This window comes from Mesitornis unicolor, unplaced genomic scaffold (genome assembly GCF_000695765.1).
Source record: "Mesitornis unicolor isolate BGI_N332 unplaced genomic scaffold, ASM69576v1 scaffold18660, whole genome shotgun sequence".
NCBI lineage: Eukaryota > Metazoa > Chordata > Aves > Mesitornithiformes > Mesitornithidae > Mesitornis > Mesitornis unicolor.
Genome location: NW_010158256.1, coordinates 5,037 through 22,764, shown reverse-complemented (window position 1 = coordinate 22,764; position 17,728 = coordinate 5,037). Strand labels below are relative to the sequence as shown.

The 17,728-nt window shown below is 35.5% G+C and overlaps 1 protein-coding gene across 1 annotated transcript in view; it reads right to left on the bottom strand.

Annotated features, from left to right (window-relative positions):
- FCHO2 (FCH domain only 2) overlaps nt 1–17,528 on the bottom strand; it is a gene marked incomplete at its 5' end in the record, with an annotated part of 56,795 nt that extends 39,267 nt beyond the window's left edge. The window contains 3 exons of the mRNA XM_010182992.1: nt 91–135; nt 16,226–16,322; nt 17,430–17,528. Of these exons, the coding sequence (XP_010181294.1) occupies nt 91–135; nt 16,226–16,322; nt 17,430–17,528 (241 nt within the window). The remainder of the gene's footprint in view (nt 1–90; nt 136–16,225; nt 16,323–17,429) is intronic.
- Between the last annotated feature and the right edge of the window lie 200 nt (nt 17,529–17,728).

Genomic DNA, 17,728 nt, shown 5'->3' with positions numbered 1-17,728 from the left:
GTCATACAGATTCAGACACTGAATACACTTCATTCTGCAGTTTCAGGTCCACAGTATTCTTAAATAAATAACTATGCTATAACAACTCACCTTCAACTGCACTGGACGTGTTACATTCTTCAAATTCAATAGGGCCTTAGAGAAATGAAAATGAAGATAAACATTAGGTCAAATTAAATCTAAGATAGTTTAATGACCATTAATATTTCCTGAAAATACTGTATAATCTAGTTCTAAATTTAGGTGGCAACTGAAAAGCACAATTACCCTGCCAATGGTCAAACAGATTGCAAAATTATACATGTAGAACAAATCAGGAAAGATTTTCCCTCTTTCATACTGAAAAATTAAAACACTAGTGGACACTGTATAAATACAACTCAACTGCCTGTGTTATGACAACCACATGAAACATCTCTAATTGCTTTACTTGTCTCATTCAAAATTGCATCTGTATTATAATATCAGTGTAAAGTTTTCAATTTTTTTTTAATGAACAAGAACCATATGAAGAAAAATTGAAAAGTAAAAAAGCACAGTAACAGCTGTAGTTTTGAGACTCACACTTAAGCAAAGAACACCTGTTAAGTGCTGTATTTAACTAAATTCAGTTTTACGGCTTTTCATTAAAGTTGACACAAGGTATCAGTCAATTGTCATTGCAAAGTGCAGTCCTAACCTGGCCAGGTCTGTAATTTATTTTAACGCCAGTACGAGCTATTTTAGGGAGCAGACATGCAGAAAAAACACTGATTTTCCATGAGACCTTGTTTAGAGAATGGCAGAATCACACCAGTACTTCTGCAAGCACAAAGAAAGCAGCACATGTGAACAGGCACCATTACTTTCAGCTCATACTAAGAATAAGCCCTTTGGCCCCTCATTGAATCAGTAGCTTGTAAATGTATCCACAGAAGAAAAAAAACAAAGTTTAGCATGCCAGCACTGTGGCACAGGAGTTATTACTTATCTTTCTGTAATCATTTTGAGGGAGTGCACACAAGTTTATATATAGGCACAGTACAGATAAGACAGAGAGGGGAAAAAGCACCACTCCCAATTCTATACTCAAAGGCAGCCAAAATCCCCCTCTAGCCTCGCCGCCTGCGCATATGCAAATACTTCAAGTGAGAGGCTAAAATTTGAAAATTTCAATTTAAACCAACTGGAAGTAAAGTGATTATGGAAACCTCAAATACAGAATCTACTTTCACTCCTGCCCCAAAATACACCTGCTAGTAAGTGCTGTGATTTACTTCTCTCTATTATGAAGTCATGGTTATTTGAGAACATCCACCATAAAACCAAGAGCTGCACAACTTTCAGGGTGTTTTCACACAAAATAAAAGGTGTACTTGTAAGTATTTTCCAGGATTTTCACTTATACTCTTTTCAAAATGAGTATGTAATACTCTTAGGCTTAAAATAAATAGTTGCTGTCAGTAGATCTCACATACAACAAACATGGAGACTACAAGCTTCAGTTTGATTTTAAATAGTACAACATAGCAAATCACCATGCTGCAATTAGAGATGACACAATGAAGTAAGAAATAATTTAGCTGTGAATTTAGCATTGTGAATTACAGAACTGGGATTAATTTGTATTTGATTCATGCAGTTAAGTACCTCAAATGGTTCTATTTTAAATGTAACCCCCAGCATGGATATTTAACTCTTGCAGTGCAAAACTGTGTTTGACTCTGTATAAATGCTACATTTGAAACCATTTCACAAAACTGCAAACGAAAAAAATTATGCTTATGTCAAACAAATAGAAAGACAATTGAGAAGCTGACAATGTAACTTAATACTCACTGATGTTAAGCAAATTATTTTAGACATATTAGATAAAAACTACCAGGTATTTTATTTGAAATTTTGCAGATTTCTAATATTATTTTTAAAAAAAGGTGTTCTCAAAGTAATGACTTGTATTCACTGTAATTAAGACTGAGTCTGCAAAACTTTTCACGCCAGTAAAAAAAGATCTGAGTGCTTGTAAAACTAGCAGCAGGATGAGAATCTGGGACTAGAACCCATCAATATACCATTTATCATAATGTAATTGTTTGCCTTCCAAATGAAGCTCTTAAGAGCAGAATATCAAAAGAGCACTCTCTAATTTATATAAATAAATAATTTCAAACACAAGTCTAATTACTCAATATAAAAAGATGAAATACAAATTTTTAACAGCACTTTCATTCCGCTTAATATTGTAAATACATAGGCACTTTGAGCTCCTCTTCCAATCCCTTCTCCTTTGCTCTCCACTATTCACTGTAAAACAAAGTCAGTGTGATCCACAAATCAGCAAATCTGTGTATCTTGCAAAACAAAATTCAGCAAAAAAATCCAGAAAAATGGATTTAGAAAACTGTAAATGTCTACATCCCCACACTGATTTCATCAACATTTTATTTTAGTAATTTAAACTCTATTGTTAAAAATACATTGAGCAAGAAATTCAGAAAAATACAATTAAACATAGAAGCTGAAGAAAAATCCATTATTTCATCAGCACTACATTTCAGACAATACATTTTTCATCACTTTGCTAAGGATTCAACTACTTCTGCTTCTTGCTTCTATGCATATTCTCATTTGGCCAGGACAAAAAAAAACGAAAAGCCAAACGAACCACGAACACTCATCTCCAAAAGAAAAACAGAATGAAAAAACCAACAGAGACTTAAACATATTTTTAGAGAAAAACAATACTCAGGCTTTTTCAGAATACCATCTTTTTCTTCACCTTCTCCAGCTACTACGACTGATCCCCAGAATTTTAAGACTTTATACTAACAATTAAAAGAAGTAATCAAGGCTTAGGTAAACCTTGTCCTTATTTCAGATCAGTATATTTAACTTTGACTCCAAATACATGCAAAAAGCAAAGATTTTCTTTAACAACACATCCAAGTTTCTGTATTTTGTCCATTTCACTTGCCTAGCACTTGTCTTTGAAGGCAAAGCTTTTTACAGCTTGATAAATGTTTTATTTGAAGAGGTAAACATTCACGCTTAGTACAGAAATGCACAGATATGAAGATCAGATTAGCATTTTCAATTAGATTTAACAAAAGCTGGTCTACCCCAAAAGATTCACTTCACTCCTGCAACAATGCATTCTTTTCTCTTAGGAAAGACTATAAAATGCAATCTGAAAAAAACTCACTGAAGAACTGCCTGACATAGTAATGAGATTGGAAGCTGTGCAAATTTCAGTAAGCCAGTCCCACTTTTAACTAAAGTCTATAAAGTTAACTTTGAAATTTTAAATACACTTTCTTCTTCATGATACCTATTAGCTTATCTTATGCTTCACTAAAATGGGCAGAGTTATCATAGGGGTCCCTGCTCTCCGTAAGTGCTCACTTTCGTTCCACTGTATCTACTAGCTGCTTTACTGCAGGAAAGATAAATAACAATAATGAAATCAGCATTTTTTGACAACAAAATTGTGTGAATCAGTTACAATTCAAGAGCACCTTTTGATTCTAACTTACTCTTCCTACTTAATTCAAATTTCTATACGACTTGATGGAAATCTCAGAAGTTCAGGATGCCAGTGGATGGCACTAGTGAATCCACAAACATTAAAAAATTAAGTTCAGCATTTTCTTCCAATGTCCAAAGATGTTTGTTGGTTTTGTCAAATTTGCATTTGACCTCCACAGACATAACACGTTGCGTTATTTGATTGCAGTGAAGGCAAATTCATACATTTAGCCCTTTTGAGTGGAGTGAAATCCATAGCAGTTTTCTCAGAGATTTGTTCTCTAACTTCACATCTCCCAGTTGTTTCCTATATGCCTGTTGTAAAGAGTACCATGTTTTGCCTGGGCCGAAGTATTTTACAACCAAAATAACATTACAGAAATAGACATTTTCTCTGGTGCTCTATGACGAACCAATTTAGGAAACAGGACAGCTGTGATGAGCTTCTGGTAGCCCACATAACAGCTGGATTTTCCTGTGGGTAGATGTCTTTGTGCCCAAAGACGTAATAATACCCAGCCAGAAGTGTGTACCCACATCATCTCTTGCTACAACCAACTGCAGCCTCCTAGTCAGCCGAAAGGCCTTAGGCACACATATTGTTATGGGAGCACAGCATCAATAAGGAATTCAGATGCTTTCTTAAGAAGTTCCCCTGCATTGTCTACTGTAGTAGTGTATAAGCAAACAAAAGCATCTCCACTATCACTGCAAAAAAACCAAACAAACCTCAAAAAGCTTTCTTGTCTGAACTAACATCTATCTTTCTGGTTCCTCATTCCTTAATCATTAGATGGTCTGGCATTAATGGAGATTGTCAGCAAAGTGTAATACATAGATGAAAGTCAAGGCATACAAACTCATGTGCTGGTATCACAACAACTTTTGTAACAGCTACACAAAGACTTTAATATGGATGCACTACCTCTTCTCCGTAAGGCAGAAAAGTTTAATAGATATGTGCCCTATGATTTAAGTATAGACAAAGGCTTAACACCAACAAGGATTTCAGCTCAAAATCTGGAATATTATAATGGCCAAAATTTCAGAAGCAAGTATGCAAATTGATTGTTGCAACAGTCAAAGAAAGAAAAGCAGTTGTTTCACATTTAAGAAGTACTGCTGATGCTGAGGACTTCCCTGAAGTAATTTCCTGAAGCCATCTCTAAAGTCCCTGCCACATGGTAGCCCAAAGCACCAAAAAGGACACACAATAATGATGATAGTAACAATAATAAGGATGATAATTATATTCCACAGTACTACAGTCAAAACACTGAGATTTCCTTTGTTCTTCTTCCCATAACAAGACAAGACTACTATGTGAATTGAGAAGGAAGCCTATTCTCAAGCATTCATATGAACAAAAAATAAAAGCAAATTCTAGAACTAAAAGCAGCACTGTAAAAATAAAAAATATGCTTTTAGATACTTACTGAAGTAAGTAAAAAGTTATAGCTAGATCTTGCCCAACCCTTGCAAAAGTCTCTGAATGAGTGTTCTGCTGGGTTAAACATGGATTATTTCAGGCTCAAGATAATTTTTTTACAGCCTGGTCTGCCTGCTGTTACATTGATCAAGAGAATGGTAACTATGGCTTAAGCATCTCAAATACATGTAACCTAGACTTGAAATTACTTGTTACTCTACACATACATAATAGAAAAAAAGAATACAATGCATAAATGAAGGTTAGACTTTACACAGAAAGATATGACTGTCTATCTGATTTGAGTCACTTAAGGCTACATACCTAGCTATCAGGATGCTAATGAGAATTTAGTATTCTACAAAGGGAGCAGGCATTAAAAATCAGTGAGCTCTTTTAATTTATTTAAATGTTCCCACCAAGTGTCATCCTAAAGTATTTTCCAAGGCAAGCTGCTGCATCTCACAGCATTCTACCAGCTGGGAAAGATATAGCTACAAAGGAAAGGCAAGTGGTGGTTTTACAGACACATGGAAGCAGACAGCTTGTATTTAACAGGAAACTCAAGCAAATAAATCAGGAATGGGTCAGTTGTTAGGCTCTTGAAATTGAGGAAGCTTTGGTTTGCTACAACAGAATAGGCAAAAGGTAATTTGAATAAATAGAAACTTTTAATTTTAATTAATGTAATAACTTATAATAAGTGATACTAGCATAAATTAAGCACCAGTGCCTCTGCAGCTCCAGATGCACCTCCTAGACTGTTCAGAAAATACATGTACTGTTTTTCTCATTACACGAACCATTTAAGTATGTGGGCTTTCATGACACTAAGAGGTAAAGTGGATGGCTAGCAGTAAGGAGATACTGATCTTATTCAAAGACAAATGAAGAAAATGTAATTGCACTGAAAGTATATTACAGTATCCACTACATATTTAGCCCACATCTATAGGAACAATATTTTCAGACCATACACAAGGCAACTACAGAAGAGAGTTGATAAATAACAACCTTACACCTGCTACTTAATTTATCTACAAAGTGACGCTAATTATCTTGAAGACAGTTGAGCTTGTTATCAACTGCCTTGAAATGAGTTACAAAACCTATCTCCACAAGATCCTAGAGACAGGTTTTTTAACATATTGTGTATCTCCTTGACAAAACCTCTGTGAGGGAGACATTGGCAGAACATTTAGCTAAAGTCAAAACAATAAAATCATTTGTGCTTTCTTCAACAGAGGTGAAAAAATAAAGTCTTACTGCTTGGATTCTTAAACAAACAAGGCAAATACAAAAGCCAACTACTACTACTAGGAAGGAAAATGTAGTATGATTCCATTCCCTGAAAAAGAGCCCCCGGTAAGTGTACCAATCAACTGGAAAATCCTGTGGAGCTAAAAAGGTAAACAAATCAAGAAGTCAACAAATCAACTAAAAACTCTTTCCATTTGCATTTGCTTTTGGAAACTGTCTCTAGTTTAAGCCAGGTATGCATGACAGAAAGAAATGTTATCCCACTTAAGTATATGTTTTTATTAACTACATTTAATTTTCAATAACTGGAAACACTCAAAAAAAAAATCTGCCCTTCCCCCCATCTTGAGGAATCAGTTTACACACACACATGCACACATATAAACATTAACGTATCTATTTCAAGCAAAAGCTTTAAAAAAAACCTCCACAAATCTGTACTTGTAGTTACAAATACGACAACGAACCATGTTCTTGTTTTTGACAAAAACAAAAGTTTGTCTCTTTGAGTGTAAATCATGCATGAAAGGAGGACAATTTTTTTTAACCTGCATATGCTTCACATGCTGCTTCAAATGGCAAAGCTTTGCGTGCCTGGCTCAGTGCCAATTGACAGCTCAGCTGGATATCAATGCACATTCTGACCCCCCTTGCAGCGTGTCACTTCTGAATTGTTTCCGCAGTAGAAAGTTTATTCAACCTCTCTCTCAAATTCAGTGGACCGACCATCATTCTGCTATTTAATCATAGCAGAACAGATTATTTTTCTGACAGCACTAAAGCTAGACAGCAATTCCTAATGAACAGCTTGATACAAGTGGAATTTCGACTGTTTTAGCCTCAATTAATTCTGCTGTCAAAACAAATGACTGCTTTTACTGTTTAGATGTTAAGCTGCATCACAAAGGTCAACTTTGTATGTACACAACCTTATAAGCAATCTTTTTCTTGCTATCATCTGATCCTGTGACATGTTTATAAAGAAATTTCAAGCTTTCAAATTTGGAAGCCAGGAAACCAAAATATATTTTCTCATTTATTACAATTCTCATTATTATTATTCTCTTCATTAGAAACATTACTGTTTCTAATACCAATTTCTCATTTTTATTACCTGTCCAATAAAAGAGAAGTGATTTTTTTAAATAATGAAAATGTTATGTTTTCCCAAAAAAAGATTATTTAAAGATTTAAAAAAAGATGCAAAACTAAATTAAAGCATAGCTTATTTGTAGGAATGCAGAGTAAGGATGAATGGCTGTTACCGTCTCAGAGGTAAATAACATATTTGTGATATATTTATCATGCTAGTACCAGACTGCTGCAAGCAAATATTAGTTTGTGGATTTGGTCAGCTCTGATTCCCCAAAAAGCAAATAAGAGACAGAAAATAAAACTGGCCTATTAACAGGCTAATCCGAGGAAAAAATAGTGAAATAATACTGATAAAACTGTATCTTTAATCTAATTCTACAAATACACAGATTTAGCATAGTCATCAGTGAGTATCTGACTACTTGTTGCTACATCTTCAGGCTTATGTGTCAGCCTGATAATACTTCTTTTGAAAAAGAAAAGACAGAGGTGACAGTGGCAGCATAACTAACTACAATTATCAGCAGCAACATATATAACCCTTACAAGGAAAGTATTTTTATAGGTAAAGAAATTAACATTCAAGGTAAGCACCCATTAAAGAAGCAATCAATTTAACCCTGATTCTGTTTCAAGCCTTCCAGCCCTGCACTCAGCTCACCAGGTCAAACAAAACATTATTCAGCACAGGGTCTTCTGGTACTGTGTGTACAATCTCAGGGAATACAGCAAGCACACTGCTCTCAAGGGGCAGTATTTCCATGTGGCTTACAGAGCAGAAACAAAGCAGAAAATAATAATAATCAAAGTAGCTTTAAAATAGTTATTGTCAATTGTTTATCAGCAGCAAGGACAGAGAAGTATATTTCTCTAAACTAAAAGTTTACTGTATCTTCAGTTACAAAGAAAATACTTTTTAATGCTCAGATAACACAAGAATTTTCAACAGGAGACATTAAACAAATATCGAAAGCCATATTTCAAGTCAGAGGTCCAACTAGCCTGCAACATCTGAGTATGAAAAAGAACACTGGAAGTTTCAGTTGAAATTTATGAAAGCATGAGGCCTGTGAGCAGCAAAATTAATGTCAGCTAAGACACCAAACACTAGAACGCTACATTCCCCAAGTCCTAACCTCCAAACCACTCCCAACCCCTTTTCTCATCCTTCTCTACTCTTCTCCTGCTATATACTTCAACTTCACTCTTGTATTTCCTTTCTGGCTGCATAAACAACAGGATGTGAGGTGTATCTGGTTTTGAACTATCCATAGGCTACGTGGCTGGCCAACATATACACAATACATAAAAACACACATACAGCTGTCTGCTGACTCTCTGAACACAATTACAACTGCCTTCCCCTTACATGGCATGACGAGTTTGGATCCGTCTCTACCTCACTCCTCATTTTTATAAAGTCTTTGCAACCTCTACTCTTCCAATAAAATTGAGTTGAAAGTAGCAAAGTCTTGTGAAAGGTATAAGTTTGTGTGTGTGGGAAAATACTAAGAAGCTGCAGAACTGCATAAACCTGGATTATAAGCCTAGTTGCTGCTTTGTGGCCAGCAGATTGAGAGAGATGATTCTACCTCACTCTGCTTTGGTGAGACCTCACCTGGAGTACTGTGTCCAGGTCTGGAGCCCTCAGCACAAGAAGGACATGCAGCTGTTGGAGCAGGTTCAGAGGAGAGCCAGAAAAATGATCCAAGGGCTGAAGCACCTCTTCTATGAAGACAGGCTGAGAGAGTTGGGGTTGTTCAGCCTTGAGAAGAGAAGGCTGCAAAGAGACCTTATAGTGACCTTCCAGTACCTGAACGGGGCCTATGGGAAAGCTGGAGAGGGTCTTTCTACAAGGGCATGTAGCAATAGGACAAGGGGCAATGGTTTTAAACTAAAGCAGGGTAGATTTAGATTAGAAATTAGGAAGAAGTTCTTCACTATGAGGGTGGTGAAAAACTGGAACGGGTTGCCCAGTGAGTTAGTGGAGGGCCCATCTGTGCAAACATTCTATGAGGTCAGGCTTGATGGGACTCTGAGCAACCTCATGTAGTCAAAGATGTCCCTGCTAAATTCAGGGGGGTTGGACTAGATGATCTTTAAATGTCTCTCCCAACCCAACAAATTCTATGATTCTCTGATTTAAAAAATATAAGTACCTGCAACAACGGCTCTGCCCAACTGCATGGTGGGTGATTCACCTGCTGAAGGCAGACCATGGAAGTATGCAGTGATGTAAGAAATGCACAGACAGATTCAAACAGTTTTTGTCTTAAAGAGGAGTCAGCTAAGATTTGGGAACACTAAATATTGTAAATACGTTAAATTATACCCCTCATCTTAAAAGACTGTTTCAAAGAATCACATCTTTGTAACAGTCACACATTGTTCCTGTAAACCAACAAGTGCATGGTTTCTTACCGAAGTTCTGAACTTAAACCCATTAAATCAGAGGTTAAGAGATTTCATGGGACCCATTTCCTAAAAAGAAGAGTATAGTACATTTTATAGTATCCAGAATTTTTCAGACAGAAAAATATGTTTTTTTCCAGTTAGACAACATACTCTCCATGGGGACATCTTCCTGCTTTGTAGTGTTTGAAACTGTTTTACTATGTACTTGTACAGACAATAAATTTTGTGGGGAAAAGAAGAGAAGTACACGTGCTTAACCACCTCTCCACCACAACTGTAAAATGGGAAGTATTAAATAGGGTATGACAGTTTCCACACATTTGCCATCAGCAAGCAAAGAAAGTCAATGTGAAAATCTTCCTGGTGTGCTTTTTCTCCAGCTTATGGTGAGTATGGGACACTCAGGAGGGAGAAGTTATTAAGAATTACAACAAAATCTCCCTTCCTCACCACAGCTATGCCCAAGAGGTATCTGGAGCACAAGGCAGTGTAGGTTTGACGTTAAAGTATGTCTCAGCATTTAAAGACAGAAAATATGCATACTATTATCCAATATTATTCATAATAGTATCGAAGTCAGTGGTTGCAAAGCGGACAAACGCATGTGACAAGACTAAGATTTTCCACTCCTGTCTGTTCTTCCTGAACTAGGCTATCAAAAGTGATACAGAACTACACAAGCCTCTGAAGCACTGTAACAGCTATAACAGTTAAGCAGAGAGGTACTCTGTGAAACTAAGCTCCCAAGGCTTAGGAAGGAGTTTAATGATAGTAACAGCATTTCTTATACTGTTTTTCTAGATACGCTCTTTCCCCTGAAAAGAGCAACCAATAGAGAAAACTCTTCAAAACAAATAAATTTCAACATTAAATAAAGAATTTAAATTAAACATTATTAATGAAATATAGTAATTTGAAATGTTATTCTAATGGATAAAACTGGGCTTAGGTCTGTGCAACTAGCTCATTTCGACACTGCTTACACATTTTCCTTTTTCATACCCTCATACTATTCAGGGAACGGGCCAAGGGGTACTCCACTGTACATTACATTGCCAAAATGCAGGCAAATCAATTTCCATAATTTAAAATGGAATTACTGACACAGAAGGCCACCCAGGTGATCTATAATGATTAAGACAACAATAGAAAGATAATGAAGACAAAGCAGAAAAGATCCTGCACTTCCTGAGAACGACCCTGGACACACAAGGTCAAATACAAGTCAAGCAGGAATTAATTTTCAGATGCCAGAATAAATATTTGTGTTCAAGAAAGAGTATGACATACAGACCTAGTTGTCCCAACAGTCAATTCAGTGCAGAAGGTGTCCAATGGTAGTTTGTCCTGGTATAATATACTATCATGTTGCAGTATTACTGTCAATGAAATTATGAGTTAATTGGAAATGGAACCCTGTGCAACACAACTTAGGGTCCACTAATATTTAATGGACTATTATATTATATGCACAGTTTAGGATTTATTTCAATTTTATGAGAAAGGAAGACTACTAGACAAGATAGGTGGTTTTAAGTTTGTTTTTAAGTACAAGTTTAGCTTCCTGCATTTACTTCCCTAGTTTAGAAACCATGTTTTTCCTCAAAAAGCTTCTGTTACAAGACTCAGGCCATTTTTTTTCTAATGTTGCTGTATGCTAAGAATGAACTACATTTACAGATGCTTATAAATATTGTGTTGGCCAAAAAGTAATTGTGGGTTTTTTTTCTGGGTAAATAAAAGGCAAATTTTTCATGGGAAACAAAAACTTTATTAAACAACATATTGAGACTTGTGAGACTTTGGTTTGGATTTATGTCGATAATGCCAGATATTTATATTATGTCTGTTTTCCTGTTTCTGCTTAAATGTGTTCATAATTCCTTCTCCTTTCCCTTCCCTTCCCTTCCCCTCTTCTGCTCATAAGGGCAGCCCATCTTGGTTCCTGAGGCTTACTTCTCCCTTGTTGTGTTTTTGTTCACATACGCAGCCACTGGCAGCTGTTTGTGAGCAAAGTATGACTTAGATTGCTTTGTTATTGTTGTTCCTATTTTTTTACTACAATTCATTAGTATTGTTACTATTTTAATTTGGTTGATTTTAATTATCAAATAGTCTTTAACTCAACCAGACGACTTCTTTTACTTTTACTCTTACTCTCCCAATTCTCTCCTCCAGCCCATCATGGAGCGAGGTGGAGCAAATGAGTGGCTGCCTAATGTATAGCTGCTTGCTGGGTTAAACCATGACAACTTCAAATACAAAATGTGTTAGCTCTTCAGAAACAGAGCTCCCAAATGTCTATTCCTCAGATTAGACAGAGATCAACAGCACATTGACAAGGATGCCATGATTTTTTTTCTGATACATGCTACCTTGTGAGGCAGTGTAGATCTTGACATATAATTGTTTAAAGTCACTGCTAAATTTCTCAACTCTAGGCTACTTGATAGCTTTCCCAGAATTTAAAAGTGATAAAAAAAATTCCTGAATTAATGTCTCCATTAAGTAGCCACACTAGCCCTTCCATAAAGTTCAAATGTACTAGATGGATAATGAAAGCAGACAAGAAGTATATTTACAAGCTTGTGTTTTCCACAGCTCAATTTCTAAGCGCTTTTACTAGTACACTTATAAGACAACTTGCATGTGAGTATTCCTCTCTGCCAGATCTTCTCTGCCTACTTGTGTGTTGGTTACAGTTGCAAATAATGTTTTGGCTTATTCAGATTGGGAAAGATGGATCATGCTAGCACAAAACCATTTTTTTTTGTTAAATTAGTGACCCAGCACCTCTCTCACAATGAATAATGGCACAGTATATGTAATAATTGCCACCTGCAGATCACTGTTTTATTTGAGGGCTAAGGAGTCAGCAAGAACTTTGGATTTCCATTTTTGTCAGTATTATTAGTAAAAAAATATTTCCTCTTTAATAAAGTTTTAAGAAAAAATGCAAAAATAAGAGGAAGAACTTAAGTTACCAACAGTTGCTAACAATGACTTGAGAACAAATTAATGAAAACACATTATCTAGATTTGGTTTTTGTTCCTTTTTTTTGGACAATGCAGCACAGCTGAGTCTTCTCATTTGGCCTTCAAGGAATCTTCTGCGTGAATGGTGTAATGGGCAAAAATTAATACAAAGACAAACACACAACAGTTCTTCACATACGAGAAAAGGGAACAGTAATTAACTATCTAGAAATTAAAAATAATTCATGACCAACTACATCTATAATGGCATTCACTAATCTCTTCAAACACATTAGAGATTATCCTGCTAATTTCAGACATAAGACCTAGGAAGACCACGACCTCATACTTCATAGCAGATTCTATTTCATGCAGCATCAGCTTTTCATACTGGAACAAACCAAAGTTTTAGCAGATTATTAGAAGATTAAGTAAATAAAGCTAGAACTCATTGATATGTCATTAGTCTAGAATAGACATAATCTCTGTTATTGATTTAACATATACTTTGGGTAGGAGAAAAGCAGACATTTTCTGCCATGCAATAAAAGAATTTTCCAGAGCAACAGCCTATCAACAAAGAGAAGACTGATTCAACATGAGTGGCCAACAAGTTCTGAAGAACACTTCAGACCTTGTGAGTGACAAAAGCATCTTCCAACCAATGGTATCAAACCTACCATTAGACCTAACAACAGGAACATATCATTGAATCATAGAATAGTTTGGGTCGGAAGGGACCTTTAAAAGTCTAGTCCAAACTTCCTGCAGTGACCAAAGTCATCTTCAACCAGGTCAGGTTGCTCAGAGCTCTGTCCAACCTGACCCTGAATGTTTCCAGGGACAGGGCTTCTATCACCTCTTTGGGCAATCTGTTCCAGTGTTTCACCACCCTCATGGTAAAAAAAAAATTCTTCCTTGTATCTAGCCTGACTCAACTCTCTTAGTTTAAATCCATTCCCCTCTTGTCCTATCACTACAGACCCTATTAAAAAGTCTCTATCCATGTATCTTATGAGCCCCCTTTAAGTACTGAAAGGCTGCAGTAACGTTTGCCTGGAGCCCTCTCTTCTCCAGGCTGAAAAAACCCAGCTCTCTCAGCCTGTCCTCATAGGAGAGGTGCTCCAGCCCTTTGATCATTTTTGTGGTCCTCCAATACGTCCAAGTCTTTCCTGTGCTGAGGGTTTCAGAGCAGGACGCAGTACTCCAGGTGGGGTCTCACCAGAGTAGAGGGGCAGGATCACCTCCCTCACCCTGCTGGCCACACTTCTTTTGATGCAGCCAGCCTTCTGGGCTGTGAACACACATTGCTGGCTCATGTCCAGCTTTTCATCCTCCAGTACCCTCGAGTCCTCTGCAGGAGTACTCTCAATCCTTTCATCCCTTAGCTGGTATTGATACTGGGTATTGCCCTGACTCAGGTGCAGGACCTTGCACTTGGCATCGTTTAATCTCATGAGGTTGGCATGGGCCAACTCCTCAAGTCTATCAAGGTCTCTCTGAATGTCTGAAATGGTTCAGAGAACACAAATTCAGATCTGAAGCCTTACTGGTTATTGCAGGTCCTGTTAGCTCTCTTTATGTTTTTCAATGTTTTATATTTAAATGTGTTTTCTTCAGCTAAAATGAAAAGACTTGCAACTGGAGGTATATGGAGTTCGGGGTTTTTTTGTTTGTTTGTTTTTTGTTTTTGTTGTTTTTTTTTTTTACACTGAATGGGAAAAATCAAACAATAACTTCTTCTAATACTGTATTACTAAAAATGGTAGACCAAAAAAGTAAACTAAAATTTAAAAGTCATTAAAAGTAAATTCAGTAAGAAGAAGTAGATGATACAGCTGAGTAGATAAGTTATTTAGGTAGGAGGTAAAAAAGAGCCATTCTAAAAAGTCCACAAATGAAGTCAAAAAACTACACAAATCATTACTGCTAGAAAGAAATGTTATTTGTATGAGAAAAACAGCGTTAAACTTTAGAAAACCTTGTATATTATGACTTTAGCTGACAGAAATTAGACACCAGAGGGAGCCCACATAATCTAGTACAAAGGACATCACTGTACAAAGAGAAATTTCAGATACGCAAATGGAAGTTTAAGAAAATAATTGCTCACACATAGAAAACTTTACAGTAAATTGTTTACAGTCCAGCCCTCCTCAGAATTTTGTTTGATTCATTCTTATTTTACAGATAGAAAAAAAGCAAGTGAACTCTATAATGAAGTATAACTAGAATATACTGAAATAAACTAAAACACTTTGTTATGCATTACCTTTTTAGTTTAATTTGTTCTCAAAATTCAGTATTCCAAAAACCCATTACACTAGCCCACAAATAATATGGAAAGAAGAAGGTCTACACAGTCTCAAGGAATTTTAAATATTTCCTTCAAACAGATTTACGACTGGAATCATAAGAAGCAGTGACAGTCATGACACCTTTTCCACGTTTGTTTTGTACGCCAAGTCAGTATCATTTTTACATTGAATATTTATATTTATCTGAGGAGCCATCTCCTTCTCCAGCTTAATTAATAAATGCATCACACTGAAAAAGACTTCCAAAATTTGCTCCATCAGTTAAAATACCTTTCTATTAACAACCGTTCTCAAATGTAGAAAAGTATTTTTTAATTCAATTAAAAAGCAGTCCTTACCCCACTGGATGTTTCCACTTCATTATTAAAAGGCTTATACCTCACTCTGCCTTCCAAAACTTTGTCAAAGCTATATAATTCTAAGTTAATAAAATGAATATAACAGAAGCAGTAACTACAACAAACATCACTAGTGGGCTAGGTTTCTAGTCTCCTATCTTCGAGACTTTACAAGTTCTTGTGAATTTGTTTTCCTAAACTGCTGAATTTGCCTATGCTTTCCCTTCTGCACCATGACTACTTTACAAAGCTGATATCAGTACAATAATATAACACTGTAAAAGAAAATTCAAGGTGCATACATTTCCATCCTAAACACACTATCTTTCCTTGGAATACTTTGCTATAAAGAGTTGAAGAAATGAAATTTGCTATGGCAAAAGCTTTTATTTGGCCCTAGAGAGTACAAATTAGACAGATATGAAGAATTTTATAAAGCAGCAAATAAGTACAGTGTATATAACTTCCCTCACTAAATTAAAAAGTGGGGTGTTACTTTTCTTATGATTACTATGTTGTCCAGCAAAAAACCCACACTAATACTGTGAATGACTTGAAGTGCATAGCGTTCCAGGCTGATGTCAGTTTCTTGACAAATTTCACTTATGTACCAAGGAACAGTAGTTTAAAAGCTTCCTTAAAAGTCTACATAGATGGACTCAGAGCTACAAACTGGTATGCTTTACAAACACAAATACTACATGTATGTAATAAATTGTGTGTTAATAAATTTCTATGAATCATTTAATATCAAAGTAATGAATTCTGTTGACATTTTAGGTACATTAAAAATATAACACATTAACAAACAGGAGTTTGAGCTATTATCAGAAGTGGAAACTATAGTTTTAAAATTAGTATTTCCTACTCTGTTAATTTTAATCTCTTACCAGGTCTTTCCTTGCCAGTTCCTTTTGACTCAGCAAATTTCTGTATTAAACTCTCAACTGTAGTATTTGTCATGTTATTAATAAACTCTTCGTGCACCTTCAAAAAAACCACACCACACATTAAAGGAATTTAAAAAACAGTAATTGAAAGACTGTAATTAACTTTAAAAAGTGTTGTTTCTCTGGAGTTAACATTCAGAATACTTCCCTCTAAGATATATTACAGGGCTTCCAGAAACCAACAGGCATTTTATAAAGGAAATTCCTTCTTTGTTTTAGTAGGAGCAAGTGTGCATACAGTACAGATGCAAATTAGGGACGAAAGAATACAGCTTGATGCTGGGTCTAGGATTTACTTCCATTTCTTCAATCTAAATGATTTTGTATATATAATTTTCTGAATTTGCCAACAACATGTCCCACTACAATGTCAGGAAGACAAGTAGTATCTTAAGCCAGCACCAGTTAAGGGTGTGAGCTGTTACTACTGTATTATCACAGCTTCCACCTGCTCGAGTAAAAGCATTACTGTTATAATGTTGTCAGTCTGACAAAGGAAGAACCGCACGTTGTTAATAAGAATTCTTTCCAACAAGGCAGTATGCATATGCTTTATGAAGAAATAGCATGACCTTTGTGACTATTATTCGTTAGCAGAAAACCTCAAAACTGAGGGAAACAGTGACTCAAATTAAGTGTATGCAAATAAAACTATACCATACATCTAAAAATGATGCAGTACTTGTAAGGATTAAACCAATTTACATCTAAAGAGATACTAAAAAGTTTCTGTTACTGAAGATCTTTTTTTTTCACAAAACACGTGTTTCAAAAAATAGGAAACCTTTCAGAGTGATAAAACTTCAAGTTTTAGTCAAAAAAGCACACAAGTATCTTGATTATGTGTGAAATGACTGCTAAATTAATATCTAGGGAACAAATCTTTGAAACAAACTAAAAATTATTCAAATTGTCAAATTTTGTTTTCTGTTAAGACAAAATTTATTCAGACTTATTCTGTGAAATTTCTGATACTGAACTTATAAATGCAACAAGAAGATGTAAAAACTTGAGCTTATGTTGAATTTACCATCATTTAAAAGATGTGATCTAGTAATTACCACAAACACAGTAAGAAATGTTCCATTTAATAGTTAAGAAAAATACACAGCATAATCTAAACAGATGACAATATAAAAGTTACCTCTCCTATTTGTAAATGAATTTCTTTTATGGTATTTGACAATGATTCTATAATCTCTTTCATACGAAGAAGGTGCATTTCTTCAATGTCTTGAAATTTCTGTGAACCAATACAAGCAATTAATTATAATGTAGTATTTCAGAAAATAATTTAACTTAAAATTTTAATAATTAAATACACTAAATGGATTTTTTTTTCCCTTCAGATTTTGATCATGGTAACTACAATGTTAAAGAGAAGAAGGTGCAGAATTCACCAGAGTTATGAAATAATGTGCATTCAACTATAATATATCCTTT